This window comes from Periplaneta americana, chromosome 12 (assembly GCF_040183065.1).
Source record: "Periplaneta americana isolate PAMFEO1 chromosome 12, P.americana_PAMFEO1_priV1, whole genome shotgun sequence".
NCBI lineage: Eukaryota > Metazoa > Arthropoda > Insecta > Blattodea > Blattidae > Periplaneta > Periplaneta americana.
The window spans coordinates 36212815-36238492 of NC_091128.1; the positions used below are offsets into that span (position 1 = coordinate 36212815).

General features: G+C 37.1%; 1 protein-coding gene across 9 annotated transcripts in view; it reads right to left on the reverse strand.

The window, feature by feature from the left end:
- LOC138710266 (zinc finger protein ZFP2-like) overlaps nucleotides 1–25678 on the reverse strand; it is a 68754-nt gene that overhangs the window by 22227 nt on the left and 20849 nt on the right. For 4 of the 9 annotated variants that reach the window (XM_069840995.1, XM_069840992.1, XM_069840988.1 and 1 more), the window contains one exon: nucleotides 19383–20639. The exons of 3 other annotated variants lie outside the window; for them this stretch is intronic. In XM_069840995.1, the coding sequence (XP_069697096.1) occupies nucleotides 19712–20639 (928 nt within the window). In that variant the 3' untranslated portion in view covers nucleotides 19383–19711. 2 more of the 9 variants (XM_069840989.1, XM_069840997.1) reach the window with 2 other exon arrangements.

Here is a 25678-nt window from a genome sequence, read left to right on the forward strand (position 1 = left end):
TTTCGGACCAAGCGTCATCATGCATGCTTTACCGAAAATGACAGTGTTGATGAAGAAATGGTAATTTGAATGTTAAATGCCATTGTGGATATCAATTATAAGTACTAAAATCCTTGATTGACTGGAGAAATGGATAGGAAATACTGGAGAATGCTGGGTTTGCAGTGAAAGCTCTGTCCTTGGACAACACTATGAATGAATGAATGAATGAATATAAATTTATAGACCTATGAACCACTTTTTTTTGGGTGTTAAGTTAAATTATATTTGTGCACACTACCTACAAAATAGTAAAATTATGAATGTACGACAATTTTATGCTAAAGTACGACATTTTTCGTAAATTGGTACGACGATTACGTTTCATTTATCTGGCAACCCTGTCTAATACTGTACCTGAAAAAACTTTCGAAACATACGATGCAGTCACCGGGAATCCCAGTCATCTTGACAGAGACCTTTGTACAGGTTGCCATAAATTTTGGAACTAAAACCGGGACATATACAGTAATTAAAATAGCCGTTCTTTGTGCAAAATTGGATTTTTATTGGAATTACAATAAATTTGCAAAGAAATTAATACAATATTATTTGCTTCTTTTTTTCATAATCATACCATCCATATTTTTCAGATTTGCTTACAGCCTGCATGATGGATGGATATCTTTGCACGTACATGTAAAATTCAGAACATGTCACGTTTAAATAGTAGTGGCAGTGCAATATGCTTTCTATAATGTCTATGTTCAACCGATTTCTTTCATCAGTCCATTGTGCTGCCATCAGAGAAAATATGTGTTCAAGATTTCCTTCTGTATTATTTACAGTATTAAAAAATGTACGGTGTTTGTGTCGAAATTTTATGCTTTCCCATTCATAATATCCAAGTTTGTACTCACAATTTTTTTAAGCAAACAAACGGATCAATGTCTCTTCTATATCACTCCACTTGGGAACAGTGTTCAAGGTCATCCAATTAAAACTGTCCAGTTGGCCCATCAATGAAGACAATTTCTGAAGACAGGCCTAGTTAAATGCTGTGTCAAAAAATCAGCAGTTTCAACATTGAATTTACAAACCATATATTCACTAATTGCATCATTGGATAATATTTCTGTGACTCTCATTCCCACAAAATGTTCTTTTCGTTTTAGTAAAACATTCAATGTTTCATCCAGCAATGACTTTACTTCAATCACAGACACACTTGAACCTTTTATTTTATTTATCTGTTTGTTGAAGATGCAACTGGTTGTGAAGGAACCATAAATATGCTTCACTCATTGGATCAGAGAAAAAATCAAAGAGTGTCTTAGGAGGTTTATCTTCTGTGAGAAAATGAGATTTTAGGGCTCTTCACAACTGAAAAATTCTCTCCACTGCCGGCATGAGTGACATCCACCTTGTTTTAGAGCAGAACTTCTTATATTATTTTGACAAATTACAAAATCTTTCAGCTTCTCAGTCCTAATAGTATAGAGGGAAAAATAGTTTAATATCTTAACAACAATAGCTTCAACATCTGTGGATAATCTACCTGCTGCTGTTGATATGGTGTTGTGTAATACTTGAGCTGGACAACCAATACCTTCTATGTCTTTTCCTATTTCTACTTCTAGTTTATGGTAAACGTTATTGCTTCCATTACGCATCAATCCACCGAAGTTGGTATTTGTGTTATCTCTACAGAATGCAACACACATAGTGGAATATTTAGGGTGACCAGATTCACGTCGATGAAAAAGAGGACACAAAGTTTCAAAAAGGAGGAAGGAGGACATTGTTAAAAAAGAGAGGACAAAAAATATGTACTTAGATTTAGGTTTATTTTTCTTGAAAGTTTTAACACAACTCTATATAAAAACAGTTTCATCTATGCTGGTCTTCTTATGTATAATGGCCTACCAAATTATCTTAAAGAAATATCTGCACATAAAAAATTTAAGAAAGCTCTTTATGAAATTTTAAACAAAAACTGCTTTACAGTATCAACGAATTTACTGAAAACTGCCATAACTGAATAGGAAAGGAACGCCTTAATTAAAAAATTTACTTCCTGTTTTCCAGATCCTGACTTCGAGGATGTCTTATCATGAAGGACGCATTGATCGAAATTGACTCCAGACTGCTAAATGACATGTGATTTGTCTTTTGTGTTAGATCTGTTTTTGTGGTTGTTATTCGGGACAAATAATGTTAGCAACTTTATTCAGACATGTTTTAATGAACTGTCCTTAATTACAGCAATTCAATCATTTGCGATTTTCAAACCAATAACATAACTAGTATGGAGTTCCCTTTGACTCATAGCTGTTTCATCATATTTTAGTAACTTACTTACTTACTTACTTACTTGCTTACTTACTTACTGGCTTTTAAGGAAACGGGAGGTTCCTTGCCATCCTCGTATAAGCCTGCCATTCGTCCCTATCCTGAGCAAGATTAAGCCAGTCTCTATCATCATATCCCACCTCCCTCAAATTCATTTTAATATTATCTTCCCATCTACGTCTCGGCCTTCCCAAAAGTCTTTTTCCCTCCGGCCTCCCACTCTATATGCATTTCTGGATTCGCCCATATGTACTACATGCCCTGCCCATCTCAAATGTCTGGATTTAATGTTCCTAATTATGTCAGGTGAAGAATACAATGCGTGCAGTTCTGTGTTATGTAACTTTCTCCATTCTCCTGTAACTTCATCCCTCTTAGCCCCAAATATTTTCCTAAGAACCTTATTCTCTAACACCCTTAACCTATATTCCTCTCTCACAGTGAGAGTCCAAGTTTCACAACCATACAGAAGAACCGGTAATATAACTGTTTTATAAATTCTAACTTTCAGATTTTTTGACAACAGACTGGATGATAAAAGCTTCTCAACTGAATAATAATAGGCATTACCCATATTTATTCAGTGTTTAATTTACTCCCAAGTGTCATTTATATTTGTTACTGTTGCTCCCAGGTATTTGAATTTTTCCACCTCTTCAAAGGATAAATTTCCAATTTGTATATTTCCAGTTCGTACAATATTCTCGTCACGAAACATAATCATATACTTTGTCTTTTCGGGATTTACTTCCAAACCTATTTCTTTACTTGCTTCAAGTAAAATTCCCGTGTTTTCCCTAATTGTCTGTGGATTTTCTCCTAACATATTCACGTCATCCGCATAGACAAGCAACTGATGTATCCTGTTCAATTCCATACCCTCTCTGTTATCCTGGACTTTTCTAGTGGCATATTCTAGAGCAGGCCTGCACAAGGTTTGCGCTCTCCAAGCCGGCTCACAGCTCATGAGCAGAATGCAGATATTAGCTGCGTTCTGTATAGGGGTGGACTGGAATAAGGGGTGATCTCGTACAAAATATACACATAAGGAAGTACTATTGCGAGTGTTTATGAAAAGAATTCCCATCAGTGTTTGCAAAACTATCTTGGACTATTATTAATTAATAAAGAAATATTTATTTTACAGAAATAATAGAAATTCTATAGCTACTTAAATGTACAATATCATTTTGTTATATTTTTATTTATCAGAACATCAAAACGAGGTTTTATGCTGTTGGCAGGTGAAAGGAACAGTAGCCTACTGATCGTACTGAAACATCAGTTACAGATGTTCGATGCCTGCCTTTATTAAATTTGATTATAGAAAACTGTTGCTCACAAATATAAATGTCGAGGCAAACATAGCAATCATTTTCACAGCCAGCCTGTGTAGTCGTGGATATTATTGCTAATGTTTAGTCTTGTAAAATTCAACAAGACTAGTAATATTATTCAAACGATCTTTAGCCCTTAGGTTACACTGAAGATCAATAAGTTCGAGCTGTAAATCTTTAAATGTTAAATGTTATGTTCCGTCTTTTACATTCCTCCATACTGTACTGTAGCTGTAAGTAAGCAACGTGAAACAGTTACTGAGAATAGGCCTACACACTGCATTCCACTAGATAACTGAGTGGTCGTTTCCCTCTCCTCTACCTTATAGCATATCTATGTCATTCTGACATATCTTTCTGTCCGTTTTGGCGAGTGGTAGACACAGCTCTCCCGCTCCGAAGGAGCGCGCGCGCTTGTTCAGCGCTGTTTGTGCAGGTATATTCTAGAGCAAAGTTAAAAAGTAAAGGTGATAGTGCATCTCCTTGCTTTAGCCCTTAGTGAATTGGAAATGCATCTGACACAAACTGACCTATAAGGACTCTGCTGTACGTTCCACAGAGACACATTTTAATTAATCGAACTAGTTTATTTCGAATACCAAATTCAATAAGAATATATAAAACGTCTCTCTTAACCGAGTCATATGCCTTTTTTAAATCTATGAATAACTGATGCACTGTACCCTTATACTCCCATTTTTTCTCCATTATCTGTCGAATAGAAAATATCTGATCAATAGTTGATCTATTACGCCTAAAACCACACTGATGATCCCCAGTAATTTCATCTACATATGGAGTTAATCTTCTCAAAAGAATATTGGACAAAATTTTGTACGACGTCAACAAAAGTGATATTCCTCGAAAGTTACTACAGTTAGTCTTGTCCCCTTTCTTAAGATAGGTACGATTATGGACTCCTTCCATTGTTCTGGTACAATTTCCTATTCCCAAATAGCAAGTACAAATTTATAAATTTCGTTAGATAATGCGCTTCCACCCTCTTGTATTAATTCTGCTGGAATTTGATCGATACCTGGAGACAATTTTTCAGATTTTCTATCGCAATTTCGACTTCAGACAGTGTGGGTTCGGTTATAAATGGATCAGCAGTTTGTTTTTCAATTTCGTCCCGATCATTTCTATTTGGCCTATGTACTCGTATATTTAATAGTTGCCCAAAATAGTTTTTCCATCTGTTCAGGATCGAATGAGAGTCTGCAAGCAAGTCACCATTCTCATCCTTGATCACGTTTACCCTTGCCTGATATCCATTCTTAAATTCCTTTATGCCCTTATATAAATCTCTAATGTTTTTATTTTTACTATTTGTTTCTACCTCATTCAGTTGTTCCTTCAAGTAATCTCTCTTTTTATTCCTAAGTGTATGATTTGCTTCCCGTCTTTTATTGAAATAATTATCTCTATTCGCCTCAACTGGATCCTATAAGAATTTCAATTTTGCCTGTTTCCTTCTTTCTACTACCATGCAACAATCTTCATCAAACCACGGTTTCTTTTTCTTAGTTTCATAATAACCTTTGCTCTGTTCAGCTGCAATTTTGATATTATCTCGGATATTATCCAACACGCTATAAACTTCTAACTCTTTCTCAGTTTCGACAGAACTTGCTAATACGGCAAACCTATTTGAAATTTCGACCTGATAATGTTGCTTAGTTTCCTCGTCCTTTAATTTCAGAATATTGAATCTTCTAATATTAACTTGTTGCTCTACTCGCTTGGCTACTGATAGTGTTTCTCTTAGTTCTCCAATTACCATATAATGGTCAGAATTACAGTCTGTCCCCCTGAAGGTTCGAATGTCTACTATACTAGTATGTGTTCGTTTATCTATCAAGATGTGATCTATCTGGTTATGTGTCAATCCATCTGGAGAAACTGTATTTTACTCTATATGAAGTCGCCCATATTGTCGTATTTTTATATTTTAGCTATTAATCAAGAGAAAAAAGTAATATAAATAAATCTGCCTAGTCAAATGAGTAAGAATTTTAAAAAAATCCTTCCAAAGTCATTATATTACTCTCTGAGTCTGCTTTAAAAAGAGATGCCGTTGAAAATCCTACCACTAAATATCTCTGAGCAATGTTCTTCCAAAACTAAGAATTTTAGGAAAGTACGATAAACTTGATGCTCTATAAAATGAAAAGTAATACTAGTTGGGGATATTTTAGTCCACCATTAGGCTTGCCCAGTGAAGGCCTTTCAATGACAGAAGCACTGTCTTTTTTTTTTTAAATGCGAGGTCAGGTTTTCTGAAAAGTTGTCCGATTTCGTATGGAACAGCCCGTATGTTATATTTACACATTAATGTAGCATTATAGAAAAATGTGTCTCATTACCAGTTCGCCCAATATTTGTGACATGACAGCCCCCGTTGAATTTAAAAAAAGATTCACCATAGATAACTACAGCATAATATGCTGGAAATGATGTCTCTCCATTTCAGTGCATTTGTCCACTACAATTCATTGTTGCTTGGTTACTGATTATGACATGTGAGTCTATGTATAACATAGGAATATCTATTATTACTTTAAACAAAATATACAAATAGTTATGTAATCCTAAATGTGAGGTTATCTTTAAAATTGAATGCATTGTATATGTAGAAGGCTGAGGAGTGATAGGTCTGGCAATGAGGATCATTTTTCGTGACACAACCCATGTCCTCTGATGCGTCATTTGGGAGCTAAGCGACATGGAAGAAAATACAGGTTTTAGTGCCATTTACAATTTAGAAATGAATTATTAATTTATTTCTTCAAGTACCCTTACGGACAGGTTACAGAAAGTGTTCAAGGTGTCTACCCTGAATCTATTACATTCATTTCATCGTCATAGCAGTGAATGTTGGATACTACTGAACATTTCAGGGTTTTGCCGAATTTCATCAAAAGCAATGAATATTCGCAAAATCATTTCCTTTCTGGTGTCAACTGGAGTGGTATACACGACACTCTTCACATGTCCCAAAGAAAAATGAATTATGGACGTTAAGTCGGGTGATCGCGCTGGCAACGTAATAGGTCCCCCTCTCCATATCTATGATAGCAAAATGACAGGTCCCAGCAGATGATCACCGGCAATTCCAGCCCAGATGTTTACGGTAAACCTTTGCTGGTGACAGACTTGAAACGTTCGACAGAGTCCGGCAGTAGTGACTGATACACGGTGTAATGAATGTAATCATGTTCAGGCAAGACACTTTGAACACATTCTGTGGCGTGTCCGCAAGGATGCTTGAAGAAATATATGAATAATTCATTTCATAATAATGTAAATGTAACCAAAACTTGTCTTCTCTTCTATGATGGAAAATTCCTAAACGACGCGTCAGAGAAAATGGTTTGTTTTACGAACAATGAACCTCATTGCGAGGTCTATCGTTACTCACAGTTTGTCACAGAGGTACTGACTCACCCTGTAAGGATTAGTTAGCATCCACCATTCCCTACAAAACTATACTAAATGTTCCTTTGTAATTGAAGAACTCGATGCCACTATTTTAGTAGGTTATTTTACGACGCTGTATCAACATCTCAAGTTATTTAGCATCTGAATGAAGTGAAGGTGATAATGCCAGTGAAATGAGTCTGAGGTCGAGCACCGATAGTTATCCAGCATTTGCTCATATTGGGTTGAGGGAAAACCCCGGAAAAAACCTCAACCAGGTAACTTGCCCCGACTGGGATCCGAACCTGCGCCACGTGGTTTCGCGGCCAGACGCGCTAGCCGTTACTCCACAAGCGTGGACTGGTGCCACTAGTAATGGGTGATTTTAAAATGTCCCCAAGCATTGTGGAAAATTCCAGCCCTCATTGTAACGTTTTGACTTCACACCATTCTTCAGGACTAGGTGACAGGTGACATCTGGGGAAGAGAAAGAATCCATAAAGATATTACTTTTTTAGATGTTCTAAGTACTATTATTTTTATATTAAGGAATTATTAAAGGCATTTCTAAGGGGAAAAATTGTAGTTACTATTTTAAATTTGGAAACTCGTAATTGCATATAATTAATTTTTTATTAGGAGATTTTGGGTTTCTCGAACGAGAACAAAGTTGAAAAGTCAGAATCGCAATGTTTCTGATGAAATCATGTCACAAGATTTTACTGATGGCATGGGTTCATTATCCTCAACTCCAGTGCCTTCCACTGCAGTTTCTGTTATATCTGGGGGACTGAGGAAAAAAATCGAAAGAAGACGCAAGAATTTCAGATACCTATGCCATTTTACTAGTAACTGTTACAAAATAACAAATAAAAGACGCAAGTGCCATATTCAGAGACTTTGATGCCACAAAACATTGCTTGTACAGTGAAAGAACACGTGTTGTTGGCCACATGATTAGCAACATTCTGTTCCAAGCAGATATGGGACAGTTGGAGCAAACTCTACGGGAAGAAGCTAACTTCAACGCCCATATCCACCCAAAATACATTGATAACTAGATAGAAACAGAACCCGGATATGTAATTTATGTCATAAATAAGCCTACTCAGGAATGATTAAAGTTAAAATGCACAAAATCGGACAAAAATGAGATAAGTTTCACAGATATTTTAAATTATGTATTTATTTAATTTACATTTTCTTTACATATTGTTAATGTGTAGATCAGTGTTACATATCTGGCCACGATTATTTTAAAGATATTTTTATTCTATTCTACAGTTTGTATCACAATGGCCACGAAAATGACAGTTCTGTGACTCCTCATTAACCTTCCATAACAACATGAAAAATTCTACGACATTCTTTTCTTTTAGTCCCATACTACTCTACATCAGCGGTTCCCAAAGTGTGGGTCGCGACCCCCTGAGGGTTCGTGTGAAAAGCAGAGGGAGGTCGCGACATGATTTACAAAGTAAAACAAAAAAACGCCTTATTAATAACACATTTATTTTGTACTCAGAAACATAAACAATCTTGAACATAAAAATTAAAAGAATGTTTCAGTAGCTGTATAAAAAATATGATTAATGAGATAACTATGCCTGTTTTTGAGATGGTAGCTTCTCAAACTCTATAATCAATACAAACATACAGTGGTAGCATTTTCAATTTTAAGAACTTTTCGCTTCTATTACGATGACAATAATTATGGCGAGAAACTTAATTTGCATGAATACGAGTTTGCAAATGCTATAAAAAATTCAAAAACTTATTTTAATCTCGAGCTATTCTTACATTCTTTTGATACAAAACTGGTCAAAGCTCTGCGAAAAAAAAGGAGTAAATTTTTAATATTCCATCAGTAAGTACATATTTCAGTGAGTCTTTTCTTAATACTGAATTTCAGCTAATTCAATACAATTGTCTAAAAATAAATTCAGATTCATCTGTTACTCTTGAATTTTTTTTTTTTTAGTTTCTTACGGAAAATATACATAGAAAATAGTTATTTCAAACTGTGCAAAATTAACTATGCACGCAAAAACAAACTCAATATTTCGATGGCTGAGAACCAGACTGTTCCAAGTCCATTTTACTAAATTTTTCAGGAGAGCTATTTTAAATTTCTCACCTCGGAAATTGTAATAATATATTAACATTATGTCGCTAGAATGTCTTTAACATTGTTTTTGGCATCGTTAGTTAATAAAAAGAAATTAAAAAATTAATTTCATTCCTAAATATAAATGGGCATTGTGTAAGGAAATCATTATAGCAATAAAACCAAAGTGTTCCATGTCCAGTTGAAATCAATAAATGATTAATTACATTCTGTAATGAACAATGCTGGAACACATTTTCCTCTTATTCTTTCAATATAGCATTCGAAATTTGCCTATCCACAAGAGAGAAGGAGTCTCTTTTCCTATTTTTTTTAACTTGGTTTAAAAAGACAATTCTATAAACTTGAGAAACTGCATCTATTCAATTCCATTTTTCCCTATAAAGATATCCCTGCTATATTTTTATCCCCACATTCGTTAGTGGGGTTTAAAAAGGGCGCGTCCACGTGTAGAATTGCATGAATTATAAAATTTCCCATTAATCAAACACATCTTGCAGAAACATCACTACTGAATGGAATTTCGCATGTTTTCTGAAATGAATGTCCTTTTAGACATTCTGTGTTCAACAAATGTAATCTGCAAACACGGCACTAAAAAAAATATATATCCTACCCAGTGTGTGGCGGGAAAATATACCGGTATTTAACTGTGACAACTGCAATAATATGATTCGAATAATTTCTCGCCAATAATCCTTTGTGCATGAACTACGAGCACTACATTCTTCAAGAGACACATTTCCTAGAAATCGCATGTGTATGTATATTGGTTTGTTTGATTTCCTGACACATGCATATAAATTTCAATGATATCGTTAATATGCTGGCGTTCATATCTATAGAATTGTGCCACTCTGTCAATCATTTTCCACAAATTTAGCATATTAATGCACTTCTGCCAGTATGAAGATGTCATCAATTTTACAAAATACTTTAGAACACTTTCTATACACATCGCATATGTATGTCATTGGCAGACTACATCCGACAACAGATGCGAAAACACTTACTTTCCACCTCAAGGATGCGGGTATACAGGGAGAAATAGAATGTGAGCAAATTGAGACAAGGGGAAGAACAAAAGCTTTCAAAATAGGCATCCCTTTCGAGGACAGAGAAAGGGCAACCCCAGAAATCTGGTCGGAAGGCATACTAGTTAGACGGTTTTCCTTTCGCCGCACCACCTTCGAGGGAGTGCGCCTTGCTTAGGAAAACACAAAGAAGCGAGAGCCCCTTGCGGACACTACTGTGGAACTCAGAGGGGTTGAAAAACGCAACATCACTACTACCACAAAATATATTCCACATATACGACCTAGTGTTCCTAACTGAAACCTTCCTCTTAGGCGAATGGCATCTACAAGGTTTCTGCTGTATAAACAACATGGCAAAGCAAGGCGATCGAGGCAGACCGAAAGGGGGAACATCAATACTAATGAAACCAAAACTATCACCTTTTAAAATTACTCTTAAGTTCGACTTTGTCCTTATGGTAAAAGCGAATCTCTGCACAGTAATATGTGTATATTTCCCTCCAGATATGAAACAAGCAGACATCATAGCTGAAATAGGGGCAGCACTAACAAAAATACCAAACTCAGAACCGCTCATACTGGCAGGAGACCTAAACACACGCATTGATTCTCAATCAAACAAAACATCAGCGGTACTAGACTACCTACAAGAAGGACTATCCGTAGTAAACAAAGCAAGTGACAAAACATACTACTGCTACAATGGTAGTAGCACTATTGATCTACTCTTTGTGAACGACAGATTAAGTGCCATCTCCCAAAACATGTTGTACAATATCGTCATAAGGAAACATCTCCCAGTAGAGACAACTCTACTTCTGAAGATGAACGGAAACACAAAACAAACCCATGAAACAAAGCTCACCAGGAAGCTGGACACAGAGAAGTTAGGAAGAGCACAACTGTCAAACACCCTACAGAGCATCCAGACAGGAAGCATAGATTCAACACAGGAGGGCCTAGAAAGAATCATCATAGAGGCCATCCCCACATTGGAAACAAACAAAAGAATCGTCAAACAATGGTTCAACACGCTATGCTACGCCGAAAGGAGGTTGGCCCTAAAAGCACTCCATATGACCAAAGAATTCCCAACAGATTCAAATCTACGCAATTACAGTGAGCTGAGGAAACAGTACAAGAAAACACTGAAGGCAGCCAAAGAAGCCTACGAAATTAAACAAGAAATGGCCATGAAGAAGAGGCAGAAAGAGACACTTTCAAAGCACTAAAACCAAGAAACCCAAAGTTCCCCAAGAACATCCCAATGGAAGTATGGATAGATCACCTCAGTACCACAATATGTGGAAAAGAAACAAGGCCGCCTGCTACCTACTCAACATCAGAAAACTTCCAACCAATCACGAAACAAGAGATTATGGAGGTAATAAGGACATCGAAAGACCAAAAAGCACCAGGCCCAGATCAAATCTGTAATGAACATCTTAAAGCAGCAGCCCCAACAATGATCGAAGCTTGGACCGCCCTACTGAACGAATGATGTCTAAGGCAAGGTCGTATCCCTACCAAATGGAGAACATAAAAAATCAAGATATTGTATAAAGGAAAGGGAGACGCAGGCAACCCCAACTCGTACAGAGGCATTGCTGTAGAAAACACCCTACTTAAGGTACTCACCAAAATACTAACACAGAGACTAACGCAACTAGTAGACGCAATGATACCCGAATTCCAGTTTGGATTCAGAACTGGGAGATCCACAATACGGGCGGTACAATGTCTAAAACAGGACATAACAGAAGCTCTAAGCCATGATAAAGGGAAATTATATACAGTGTTCGTAGATTATACAAAGGCGTTTGATCTCCTGGACAGAAGACTCATCATACTCAAATTGGAAGAAATGATCGGCAGGGAACACTACATCCCCAAGATAACAAGAGACATCCTACACAATAACAATATAACAATATACGATGGCATCTGCATATCAAAACATACCCAACAAACCATCGGGGTTCTCCAAGGAGACCTCTTAAGCCCCTTATTATTCAACATAGCCACCGCAGATATATCAGAGATCATCACAAAGGAAGCAGTAAAAATCTATGTGTACGCAGATGACGTTGCAATATCCTCCACTTCCAGAGAAGAACTCCAAGAGGCACTCGATTGGTTAGCAGTATGGGCAAGAGAAAGGGATCTCAAAATAAATCTGGAAAAAACAGTGTACCTTATATTTCGGAAAGGTGGTAGGACAGCTGCGGATGATACCTTAAATGACGGAATACAACTACAAAAAGTAAATAAATTCAAATACCTAGGAATAACTTTTCAGACCCAGGGAACTGTCTTCAACACCCACATCCGGGACAATGTAACACACGCCACAAGAGCAATGCAGGACATACATAATATCAACAAGCTCTCGCTCAACACAGCCATCAAGCTCTTCAAAACAAAAATCAACCCCATAATTACATACGGTCTGGAGATCATCTGGGAAGATCTAACTAGAAGCAATCTTAACCAAATAGAAAAAGTCAAGGCAACATACCTGAAAAGGATACTCTGCATCTCCAAATTTTCCCCATCGCGCCTAGCTTATGAGCTCGCCAGAGAGACCTTCTACATAGAGGACCTGCGCCACCAGCTGCTACTACCGGCAACAGAACACTATGTGACACTACGATCGGAGATAAGAAGCAAGAAGAACCAGATCTGGGACGATTTCTACACCACACATGCAATGACTTCACACGACTGGAAGAGGGCATCCTACGATCTCAGGCATGTGACCACACGCCTGGCAATACATACTCCACGTGTATATGTGATCTTTGCGAGTGTTTCTGTGACAGATACTATGTACTTACGTGCAAACAAGGGAAAGAATCACTGACACAATTCTGTAGTGAGTGAACGGCAAGACCAATGTGTCAGATTAAGTAATTTTTGCTGCAGTGACGTCTATGCACATTTGTGCACAATTCTGTCTTTATATGTCTCAGCATCAGCATGCTACACACCACGACTTGAAATCCAGATCGCGAAAGACAATTTTTATGGGCGCTGCAACTCAATGGCTCTTTCCTTGTTTACGGCGTGACGAATCAGAGGCGCGCTGCAGAAACGTCACATCTGAATATATTCTAGTTTGTGTGCTTGAGAACGTGACTTTTGAGATTACCTTTATGTGTGAAACACTTTTCACAGGTATCGCATTTGAATGGTTTCTCGCCAGTATGTTGACGTTCATGGATTTTCAAGGACCTAGACTGCGAGAAACACTTACCACAGTCCTCGCACTTGAATGGTTTCTCGCCTGTATGCTGCCGTTCATGTTTCATATGATTACCCGATTCCGAGAAGCACTTTCCACAAATTTCGCACTTGAACGGTTTTTCGCCGGTATGTTGCCGTTTATGGCATATTAAGTGACTCGTCTGCGAGAAGCACTTTCCACAAACATCGCACTTAAAGGGTTTCTCCCCCGTGTGCCGCCGTTTATGTCTTATTATGTAACTCGGCTGCGAAAAGCACATTCCACAAACATCGCATTTAAAAGCCTTCTCTCCAGTGTGTACACGTGTATGTCGGTTCAGATGATCCTCATCGAAGAAACTCCTCCCACAGATATTGCATTTGTAACTTGTATTGCTTGTGTGCTTGAGCACATGTCTTTTCAAACTTGCCGCGTGCGAGAAATATTTTTCACACAGGTCACATTTGAATCGTTTTTCGTATGTAAGAGTCCGCACAATTTTGGCCGAGGAAACAGAATTACTGAGATCAAGATTTCTACTCACGTAGTCTTCAAGTGCAACATATTTGCATTCTGATGATACAGCACTGTCATGGATATCTGGAAAACTATCATAAAATACACTATAAAATACAGAAGCAGTCATACAAACTAACTAAGGAATCACATATAAACTCTAAAATTCTCGCTTTCACGTATTCTATCGTAGATTGACTTTTTCTTAAGAATATAGTTATAATAACCACTTTTATGTGTTAAAAACTAAGTTATGAATTTCCTAGTTGGTAGTTGACTAGTTTCAGCTTTATATCAGCCATCATCAGAATAAGTGAAGAGGCAAGGACATCACTAGTTCTGATTATGGCTAACACTAAGCTCAACCTAGTCAACTAGGCAAGTTACAACTCAGTTTTTATTCTAACACACGAAACTGGTTATTCTAGATATATTCCTAAGTGGTATCAAGTGTTAAAAGTGTGTAATCAAGATGCTGAATTTACCGTTCTCATCGAAGATTCATAACTATATTCTCAACATGAAGTGTCGGCTGCATTATGCAAAGTGGCAGTAGCCACTGAGGTTATCTTACTATGACAATTTATTTCATGGATACATCTCACTCATTCTTCCCCTTTTAAATATATTTTACTCTCGTCTCTCAAGCACTTCGACAGTCATTTAATGGATGTTTTTATGTTAAAGAAGAAAATAAATTGCTTTGTTCTACTTTTTAATTGTATAATAAGCTTGATTTAAAGAAGATGCCATGAAGGTCTAACAGTAGACGCATGAAGTGTGTCTGCAGTGCAACATGTGTCTGCAGCGCTATGTGTGTCTGCAGTGCAATGTGTGTCTGCAGCACGATGTGTGTCTGCTGTGAAATGTGTCTGCAGCACGATTTGTGTCTGCTGTGAAATGTGTCTGCAGCACGATTTGTCTCTGCTGTGAAATATGTCTGCAGCACGATGTGTGTCTGGTGTGAAATGTGTCTGCAGCACGATTGTCTGCTGTGAAATGTGTCTACATCACGATTTGTGTCTGCTGTGAAATGTGTCTGCAGCACGATGTGTGTGTCTGCTGTGAAATGTGTCTGCAGTACGATGTGTGTCTGCAGCACGATGTATGTCTGCAGCACGAAGTGTGTCTGCAGCACAATGTATGTCTGCTGTGAAATGTGTCTGCAGCACGATGTGTCTGCTGTGAAATGTGTCTGCAGCACGATTTGTGTCTGATGTGAAATGTGTCTGCAGCACGATGTGTGTCTGCTGTGAAATGTGTCTTCAGCACGATGTGTGTCTGCTGTGAAATGTCTGCAGCACGATGTGTGTCTGCTGTGAAATGTGTCTGCAGCACGATTTGTGTCTGCTGTGAAATGTGTCTGCAGCACGATGTGTCTGCTGTGAAATGTGTCTGCAGCACGATTTGTGTCAGCTGTGAAATGTGTCTGCAGCACGATGTGTGTCTGCAGCACGATGTGTGTCTGCTGTGAAATGTGTCTGCAGCACGATGTGTCTGCTGTGAAATGTGTCTGTAGCACGATGTGGGTCTGCTGTGAAATGTATCTGTAGCACAATGTGTCTGCTGTGAAATGTGTCTGCAGCACGATGTGTGTCTGCTGTGAAGTGTCTGTAGCACAATGTGGGTCTTCTGTGAAATGTATCTGTAGCACAATGTGTCTGCTGTGAAATGTGTCTGCAGCACGATGTGTCTGCTGTGAAATGTGTCTGCAGCACGATGTGTGACTGCAGTGCAATGTGTCTGCTGTGAAATGTGTCTGCAGCACGATTTGTGTGTGCTGTGAAATGTGTCTGCAGCACGATGTGTCTCTCCTGTGAAATGTGTCTGCAGCACGATGTGTGTCTGCAGTGCAATGTGTGTCTGCAGCACGGTGTGTCTGCTGTGCAATGTGTCTGCAGTGCAATGTGTGTCTGCACCACGTGTGTGTCTGCTGCACAATGTGTTTTTCAACTATTCTTTTGGTATTTCCCCAGAAAGGATACACCAAAAAAGGCACAATTTTCCAGTGCCTCACTGGCATTAGTGAAATGTATGTAGCTATAAACATGTGGTTTTAGTTTGCAGCCGCAAATACTTTCAACATAAAAATCGTTTGATACCTGTATATTGTAATTCATTATACTAGCCCCTTCCACTTGTTTCAAATATGACACTCAAGAGGTCCAGGAAGCAATAGTAAGAGAAAAGACCACTTTCCTAGTAATTTCCTTAACCTTACGCATGTTATATTGGTGATAATTAGTAATCGTTGGGGGGGGGGGGACACAAAAGAGTCCATTATTAGAAACATGTAACAAACTATTTTCTGTTGAAAATATTTGTGGCTGCAGACTAAAATCATGTGTCTATCAATACATATTTTCCAAAGGGACCAATGAAAGAAAAGAAAATTGTGTCTCCTTTGGTGCAGCATTTCTGGAAAAATAACATAGTTATATATATATATATATATATATATATATATATATATATATATATATAGTAGGTTATTTTACGACGCTTTATCAACAGCTCAGGTTATTTAGCATCTGAATGAGATGAAGGTGATAATGCCAGTGAAATGAGTCCGCGGTCCAGCACCGAAAATTACCCAGCATTTGCTCATATTGGATTGAGGAAAAACCCCGGAGAAAACCTCAACCAGGTAACTTGCCCCGACTGGGAATCGAACCCGGGCTGGTGTTTGGTTCTGGATTCTAGCACTGTGGAGGTGGATCGTTTATGTTCATGAACAGCTGGAAAGACTTATTAGTAACAGCAAGAGACCATCTAAGGTAAGAACAGATCTCTGTGTAAAAATATAGATCTTATCCATGTACAAAACCTTGGCATCCATAGGCTATTCCTTGCGGCTCCGTGAGGACAAAGTTTTCTCTTCGTCATACGATTCATAAAAAAATTGTAGATTCTCATATGCCATTTGGTCGTCATAACAGCAGTGCTTATGTGGTCGTCATAACAGCTGTGCTTACTAACTTACATAATATAAGTAAAGAATTTATCTTCAATTAAGCTAGTCATCGAAAATGATTGTGAATAGTAGGTTGTTTTACGACGCTTTATCAACATCTTAGGTTGTTTGGCGTCTGAATGAGATGAAGGTGATAATGCCGGTGAAATGAGTCTGGGGTCGAGCATCGAAAGTTATCCAGCATTTGCTCATATTGGGTTGAGGGAAAACCCCGGAAAAACCTCAACCAGGTAACTTATCCCGACCGAGAATCGAACCCGGGCCACCTGGTTCCGCGGCCAAACGTGCTGACCGTTACTCCACAGGTGTGGACGATTGTGAATATCTTTAAAATTTCATAGTTTAATGAAATAGCATAAAGGGTTATCTGTTACATCAGAGATGTTAAAACTCACAACAGGAATTAATAATAGGCCCACCATTTAACTGAGAATTAAGACATGAATAAATATCGTAACTTCAGAATGCGGTAGCTACAATCTTCTGCCATTTTTAGTTGTAGAATTAAAGTGGCATACAAATATACACACATGTGAAGAAGGTGCTAAAGAACGAAATTTATGTATGTGAAAAGATAAGAACAAAATCAGTAATATATTTAACACAGATATGTAACACAATGAAAGGGAACTACTCAGATATTAGGAAATTACAAATAACGAAATGAGAATAGAACAATAAAATTGTAAGCAAGTACAAGTTTGTACAGAGGATTTCCGTTATTCACATCCACTAGCAAAGAAAGAAGTGAAATGCCTGATATGAATCCTTTGCGTTGCTCTTCGTCTATAATTACGGGAAACATGTCAAGAGGAAGCTGCATTAACATAATTATACCAGATTACCAGCTGGGAAACTTAAGATTGATACATGTCCAACTGCATAAATTCTGACACAATAACATATAGAGTGCTACATGTCTTACATCAATCGTGTCCTTCCTTTATAGAAGAGTATGTTACTAGGAGGGATAACGCAATTATTTGGACAATTCTAAAGCAAAGATTAAATTAAATTGTCAATGTGCATTTCTCTATTGATTGTATGCAGTCAGAATTCTATTACAAATATGAAAGGGATTCCAGGTACATACAAAAAAAAAAAAAAAAAGTTGAACAAATAGGAAGAGCAGTTTTGATCAGGATGAAGGAGAAATAATGAAATGCTTACATTAAAGAAAAAAAAAGTGACAGCAAAATGACACACTCTCTGAAAATATATTACATGCATTACGAAGCAATTAGGTTTTTCATGTTATCAGTTATTATCAGTTACATTCTTGTCTACGTAAATAACCTCATTTCTTCTTTAAAGTTTTCATTCTATCGTCATTTGTCTCGCCAGGCAAACAAATGCTCATACAGTTTACAACGCACGCACAGACTAACAAATTCAAATAGTTCTTCTGCAAGGAATAAAAACAGGGCAAAGAGAGAGAAATCAATGAAAAAGGAATGAAAAACACACAAATGGACACAAGAAATACAGAAAACGGAAAAATTTGACTCTGTTTATAAACGGAATTGATTAGGTAGATACTGTACATATGTAGCTATACGCAAATAATAATTTTCCAAAAGTTACACAACATACGTGTATACATAATGTAATCGTCTGTAACATATTATGAATCTCGACACTTTAAGCTTTTAAAATCGTTTAATTATATGGAATTCAATTTGGATAATTCGTGCATGCGTGACAATGGATCTTAATATTACTTCAACCACAATCGCTCCTTGTTTTTTTAGTCGGTTATTTAACGACGCTGTATCAACTACTAGGTTATTTAGTGTCAATGAGTTTGGTGATAGCGAAATGACATTTGGCGAGATGAGTCCGAGGATTCCCCATTGATTACCTGGCATTCACCTTACGGTTGGGGAAAACCTCGGAAAAAATCCAACCAGGTAATCTGGTCAAACGGGGATCGAGTGCTAGTGTGAACATCAGCAAGACGATGACAGCACATGATGCAAGATGTGCGATACAGCATTTTTCAGCCGAAAACTCAGTTTGGCCAAAAACGGACTTATGTTATTCTAGGCAGCCATTCAAATGTTGCACGATGGTGGAATGGTCACAGTTCATAACATTTGCCAGTACTCGGGTACAGTGACGTGGATCATTGAGGATTAATGTGTTTAAACGGTCTTCATCAAACCCCGAAGGTCTTTCTAAACATGGCGTATCACAAAAGTCAAAACGATCTCACTTAAAACGAGAAAACCATTTTCTTGCCATACTCCCTCCGATAGCATTTTCCCCATATACGGCGCAAATGTTTCTGGCCGCTTCCACTGCCTTCGCCCATCTATTGAACTCAAAAAGAAGAATATGTCGGAAATGTTCCACTTTCTCCACTTGACACTCCATTTTCTAGCGTCCATGGTTCCACTCACTATCTGCAAAAATTAAAACTTCAATATGTAACCTCAAACACAACAATTGAATTTCAAATAAAAACAAGACAATCGATCAATAAACCCGTAGCAACCAGAGTACCAACACGCGAAACAAAAACGCTACGAACTTATGCACCAACCCAATACGAGCTGAGTTCCAGATTGTGAGACATATTTACCACAAATATCACACTGGAATGATTTCTCACCCGCGTGAGTACTAATGTTCTTGTAGTTTTCCTGAACTTCAGATATATTTGCCTCATATATCACATTTTAGTGGCTTCTTGTCGACGAATATTGAGAAACATTTCCCACAGGCTTCACATTTCAATGGCTAGTCACTCGTGTGAGTACGACTATGTTTTCGTAGATTTCCTGAACTTGAGAAACATTTGCCACACGTACCACATTTGAATGGTTTCTCGTTTGTGTGTGTACGAATATGTTCTCTGAGATGTATCAATTTGGAGAAACATTTTCCACATATACCGCATTTGAATGGTTTTTCACCTGTGTGGATACGTACATGAGCTTTTAGATCACTGGTTGTCGAGAAACATTTCTGACAGACATCGCATTTGAATCGCTTGTCGCTAGTGTGTGTACGAATAATATGTTTTCGCAAAGCCTCTGCATGTGAGAAACACTTCCCACACGTTTCACATTTGCATGGCTTCTCGTGTGAATGCGTACAATTGTGTATCATGAGGGACTTCATATGTGAGAAACATTTCCCACAGATATCACACATGGAAGATTTCTCGCTCGTGTGTGTACGTACGTGAGTATTTCTGTTACTTGATGTTGAGAAACATTTCCCACAGGTATCGCATACGAATGGTTTCTCGCCTGTGTGTATACGTGCATGAGATTTTAAATTACCTAATTCAGCGAAACATTTCCCACACATATCACATGTGAACGGTTTCTCGCCCGTGTGAGTACGTATATGAGATCTTAGATCAGTTGATTTGAAGAAACATTTCCCACAGATATCGCATTTGAATCTCTTCTCGCCAGCATGTGTGCGGAAATGCATTTTGTGACTGTGGAGAGTATGTAATAATTTTTCACAAATCTCACACTTAAATAAACCATTTTCTGTGTGATTGGGGAAATGTGACTGCAAATTCTTCTTACTTCGAAGCATTTGGTCGTAACTCTGGCGATCACATGTACTTCTGAAGGCAGAATTTTCTAAGACAGCGTTTTCAGGGGTTGTACACTTCTGCAGGGTTTCATTCCCGTCAGTATTCAAATTGCTGCAATCAATAGAAGCATTTAGTAAAAGATACGGCTCCTATTACAGCAAAACATATCCACGAAATAGCAACATGCAGTAAATAAATGTATAATAAAAAACAATCGAGGGTTTACTATAGAGCAGCGTTTCTCAAACTTTTCTATTAACAGAACCCTCTTAAGACCAAAATAAAACTGTGGAACCCAGCGGAATATAAGTAATTTCTGCGTGTATGTATTATGTATATTATATATTACAGACAAATATTAAATTACCAAATGTATTTTTACCAATAACATTACACATTTTATTGGTGTCACAAATTATACATAATTAAAAATTATAAATAATGTTATTGAACTGTATTTGTTATTACAAAGATTAGTAATCTGGCTTATGTTTACCACTAACATTAAACACGTTTTTTGAACTCACACATTATTCATACTCGTATATATAAATTATAAATGTTTCTGAAATATATTTGATGCTGTTACAAAGATCACTAAATATGTAACAAGCATAAATTAAATTAAGTCCACTTGCATTGTTAACACTGTTTTGTAGTTCACACTAAAATTCAGGTACTTAATCTATTTTTTAGAAAAAAAAACACCTAAGTTATTTGAAATAGATCAGTAGGACGAATTTTGTTGTTGTTTACAACTGCATATTTCTTTAATATCGGGTTTAATGTTGGAAAGCTGAAGTCTCATGTCTGGTTCTGCATCCAATCTCTTTCGGTATTTAGTTTTGATGGACGTATACATAGAAAACCCAGTTTAACATAGGTAAGTACTTATAAAAGGAAGTGGAATTGTAATAGCTTTCTTTGATAACACTGGGTACTCTCTGGCTGTGCCAAAAATCCAGCACAGGGAGATTCTTAAACTGAGACTGCAGGGATGAATCAAACGTCAATTCCAATAATGCTTCGTATTCTTCAGCAGCGAGGGAAGAAGGTTTTTCTTTGATGTTAAATTGATTTTTAACCCACAAGTTTTGAGAATTGTTTTCACTTTCCTGTTTTGGAAAATACTGTTCTATAGTGTCGCGCATATCTTCCAAATGCTTTACAAATTCTTCATTGACTTCCTCAAGTTCTCGGAGAGTTTTTTCGTTCTCCTCAAGGAAATCTTTCAAACAGGAAAGCTTTCAAATTCATGACTGGCTAGACTTCTCATCCAGAACTGGAATTTTCTCTTGAAAGCCCTGATTTTATCTGCTGCTGTGAATATATTAGCATTTTCCCCCCTACAATGACACATTTAATTCGTTCATTTTGACAAAAATGTCAGCTAAATAGACAAGTTTCAAGAGCCATTGTTTGTCACTCAAACGATCGTATAACTGGAAATGGTGATCAATGAAGAAAGCCATCACCTCAGTCCTAAGTTCGAAGAGTCTAGTTAAAGTTTTGTTGCGAGAAAGGCATTTCACTTCTGTATGGAGAAACAGAGATTTTCTGAAGGCTTCCCATGTCCTCACAAATGATTTTGAAGAGTCTTGAATTTAGTGGTCTGGACTTTATAAAATTAACGATTTTTTCTGCTTCATTGAGGACATTTTTGAGGGACAGTGGTATTTTTGATGTGGCCAAAGCTTGATGGTGCTGCTTTTGAAATTTTTTGCAACTGACTTTATGCGCGATAATGCACCAGCTGTTTTCCCAACCATTGCCTTTGTACCATCGGTGCAGACATGAATACAATTGTCCCAAGGTATATGATTTTCTTCCAAGTACTCAATAACAAATTTGAAAATTTCAGATCCTGTTGCATTAGCTGGCAGCAGTTTACATAATAGCATATCTTCTTGAATAACATCTTCATAATGGTAATGGACAAACACTAGTACAACTGCCAGATCTGCTACATCACTTGACTCTATCTGTAGTGCAAATTGACATGAGCTGAGCCGACGGTTTAATTCTTCCTTGATGTAAGCTGCCATGTCTTGAATGCGATGAGCCACTGTGTCATTTGAAAGTGACACGGAAGATAATTGTTTAGCCTCCTTCTCATTGATAATGCACTTAACCATGTCAATCACGCAGAGTTTTATTAATTTTTCGGACACTGTATGGGACTCACCTCACTGAGCCACTCTGTAGCTTACAATGAAAGATCATCTGTTGCTTTTTCATTTGTACTATAAGATGTCTGAGCTGAGAACTTTCCTGAATTTAGTAACTAACGAGGTTTTCTATCAAAGAAATCAATATTCTTGTCATGATACTGAGCATCATTTGTTTCAAAATGGCAACGTAATTTTGGAGGTGCCATCAAATTATTAGGTAAAATTCTGCCACATATTACACACTGAGGGAAATTTTCAGTATCTATGAATCCCAAGGCTAAGTAACTCTCATTATATTTACGTTTTTAAATTACATGTTCATGTTGTGTTTTGGATGTTGGCTCCTTCACATTTTCAGAAGATGAGCAGCTATTTTGTAAACCTGGCGTTTCCATTTCGCCATTATCAACCCACATACTTGTTTAGGGATAGCTGAAGTTGTAGTGGCACACTTGGATGTTAATTGTTTTAATGATCCTGTTTTAGGTCACCGATCCATGATTCTGTGTCACTCTGTACTAAAAAAAAAGTAGAGTTAGGATCGGTATCACTCTGTATTAAAAATAGGATGACGCAGCTCGCAATGATCGGTCTTGCTGTCTATTTACACGATTTTGGAAGAGGAATGACAAAACTAGTACAATTTTTCTTTAAAACATTTGATCTTGTTTTCTGATAGTATTATATAAACTTTCAGACACAAAATTATCACTTAACTCACTTTGAACTTCAAAATAATGGTCTTTCCTCTCCAGAAGAAGTTTCCTGCGATTTCTTGAAGGAACATCAAAACAACACTGGGAAATATTCTTCACATAATTTTCAATTAATTCCATATACAATTTACACCTGTGCATTATTGTTGGAAAATGAGTTAGCTACAGAAGCTGAAGTTATTCAAGCGCACCTATTATTATTTCAACAATGTGCATTAGCAATCGTATTGCCGTAAATGGTACCCATTGTTGTCATAATAATTTCCAATAGAATGGCTGAATAAATAGTTATAGTTCTGTTCTTATTCTTCTTCATGTGTTATAGCATTATATTTTAGAGATTAAAAAGTAAATAAGCTCATATCAGGAATTGGCGGAACCCTGAAGAGATCTAGCACCTGTAGCTCAATTGGCGCAAAATTTTGGACTCAGACTAAATCCAAACAAATCACAAGCTATAATAATGTGCCACCAACGAGCATCAAACAAAATAGATCTAGCCACTGTATCAAATACATAAATAAATAATACCAAAATTACATATAGTAAGCCAGTAAAAAATTTAGGGCTATATTTGGATTCAAATTTAAATTTTCGAAGTCAAGTGACCTACATATATTAAGTAAGAAAACTTTTTCCATAATTCATTCCCTCAGACACTTAACCAACGTTTTACCTCTCAGCCTTAAAAATAACCTGATCCAAACTTCAGTGATGCCTCACTTCGATTATTGCGATTCTCTATTCACGAATCTAAATACTGATCTTGCCCATAGACTACAGCGTGTTCACAATATCTGCGTTCGTTTCGTTTGTAACATTAGAAAATTCGATCATGTAACACCATCACTAGAATTGTTGTCTTAGAATCCACTTAAAGAAAGAAGATTCTTCAACACTCTCATTACTATTTAAAATCATCCACACCCTCTTACCTAGCATCTCGTTTTGTTTACCTTTCACTACCTCGAACCCGGAACATGTACCTTCTCTCTATTCCTCTGCACAGAACATCCTTCTATTCATCATCTTTCAGCATATCTATTCCACGCCTCTGGATCTCTCTCCCTGACCATGTCAGAGACTGTCGGACAATATCAAAATTCAAATTTAAATTAAAAAATCACATTCTAGTTCATGGAATTGCTTGTTGAACACCTGTCAGGTTGCGCAACTTCGGCTTAACCCACGACATATAGTAAATATTGTAACTATGCTGTTGTAAAATGGACAATTAATATGCAATATATTTATTATTATTATTATTATTATTATTATTATTATTATTATTATTATTATTATTATTATTATTATCAAATCTGAAAGTTAGAATTTATAAAACAGTTATATTACCGGTTCTTCTGTATGGTTGTGAAACTTGGACTTGGACTTGGAGAGAGGAACATAGGTTAAGGGTGTTTGAGAATAAGGTGCTTAGGAAAATATTTGGGGCTAGGCGGGATGAAGTTACAGGAGAATGGAGAAAGTTATACAACGCAGAACTGCACGCATTGTATTCTTCACCTGACATCATTAGGAGCATTAAATCCAGAAGTTTGAGATGGGCAGGGCATGTAGCACGTATGGGCGAATTCAGAAATGCATATAGAGTGTTAGTTGGGAGACCGGAGGGAAAAAGACCTTAAGGGAGGCCGAGACGTAGATGGGAGGATAATATTAAAATGGATTTGAGGGAGGTGGGATATGATGATAGAGACTGGATTAATCTTGCACAGGATAGGGACCGATGGCGGGCTTATGTGAGGGCGGCAATGAACCTTCGGGTTCCTTAAAAAGCACTTGTAAGTAAGTACCGGTATTATTATTATCAGTTATCTCTATCATCATTGCTATCTCTGTTTTTCTTTCTTTTTTTTCTTGCATTAGCTCGATGAGAGCTCTATAGTGTTCTTTTGACCCTGTTGACCTTCTATAGGGCTCTAATTTAATTTGTATTATTTTCACCAGCGTCTGTATTTCTTTTTTGTATTTATATGTGCTATCTGGAGGGATGGAAGAGAAGGCCTTATGGCCTTAATCCTGTCAGATTAAATAAGTAAATAAATAAATAAATAAAATAAATAATTCTATTGATAGCAATAGTGGTGTCAGAATTCACATTAGTACAACATTGAGTATAATCGGGATATAATCCGAGGTAATGAACACAGTGCTCACCGCTCGAATTCCATCCACCCTCTTCATGGGAGGAGGGCACAACACTATCTTTCATATTTCATGACGCCTATAAAAAATTTGAAAA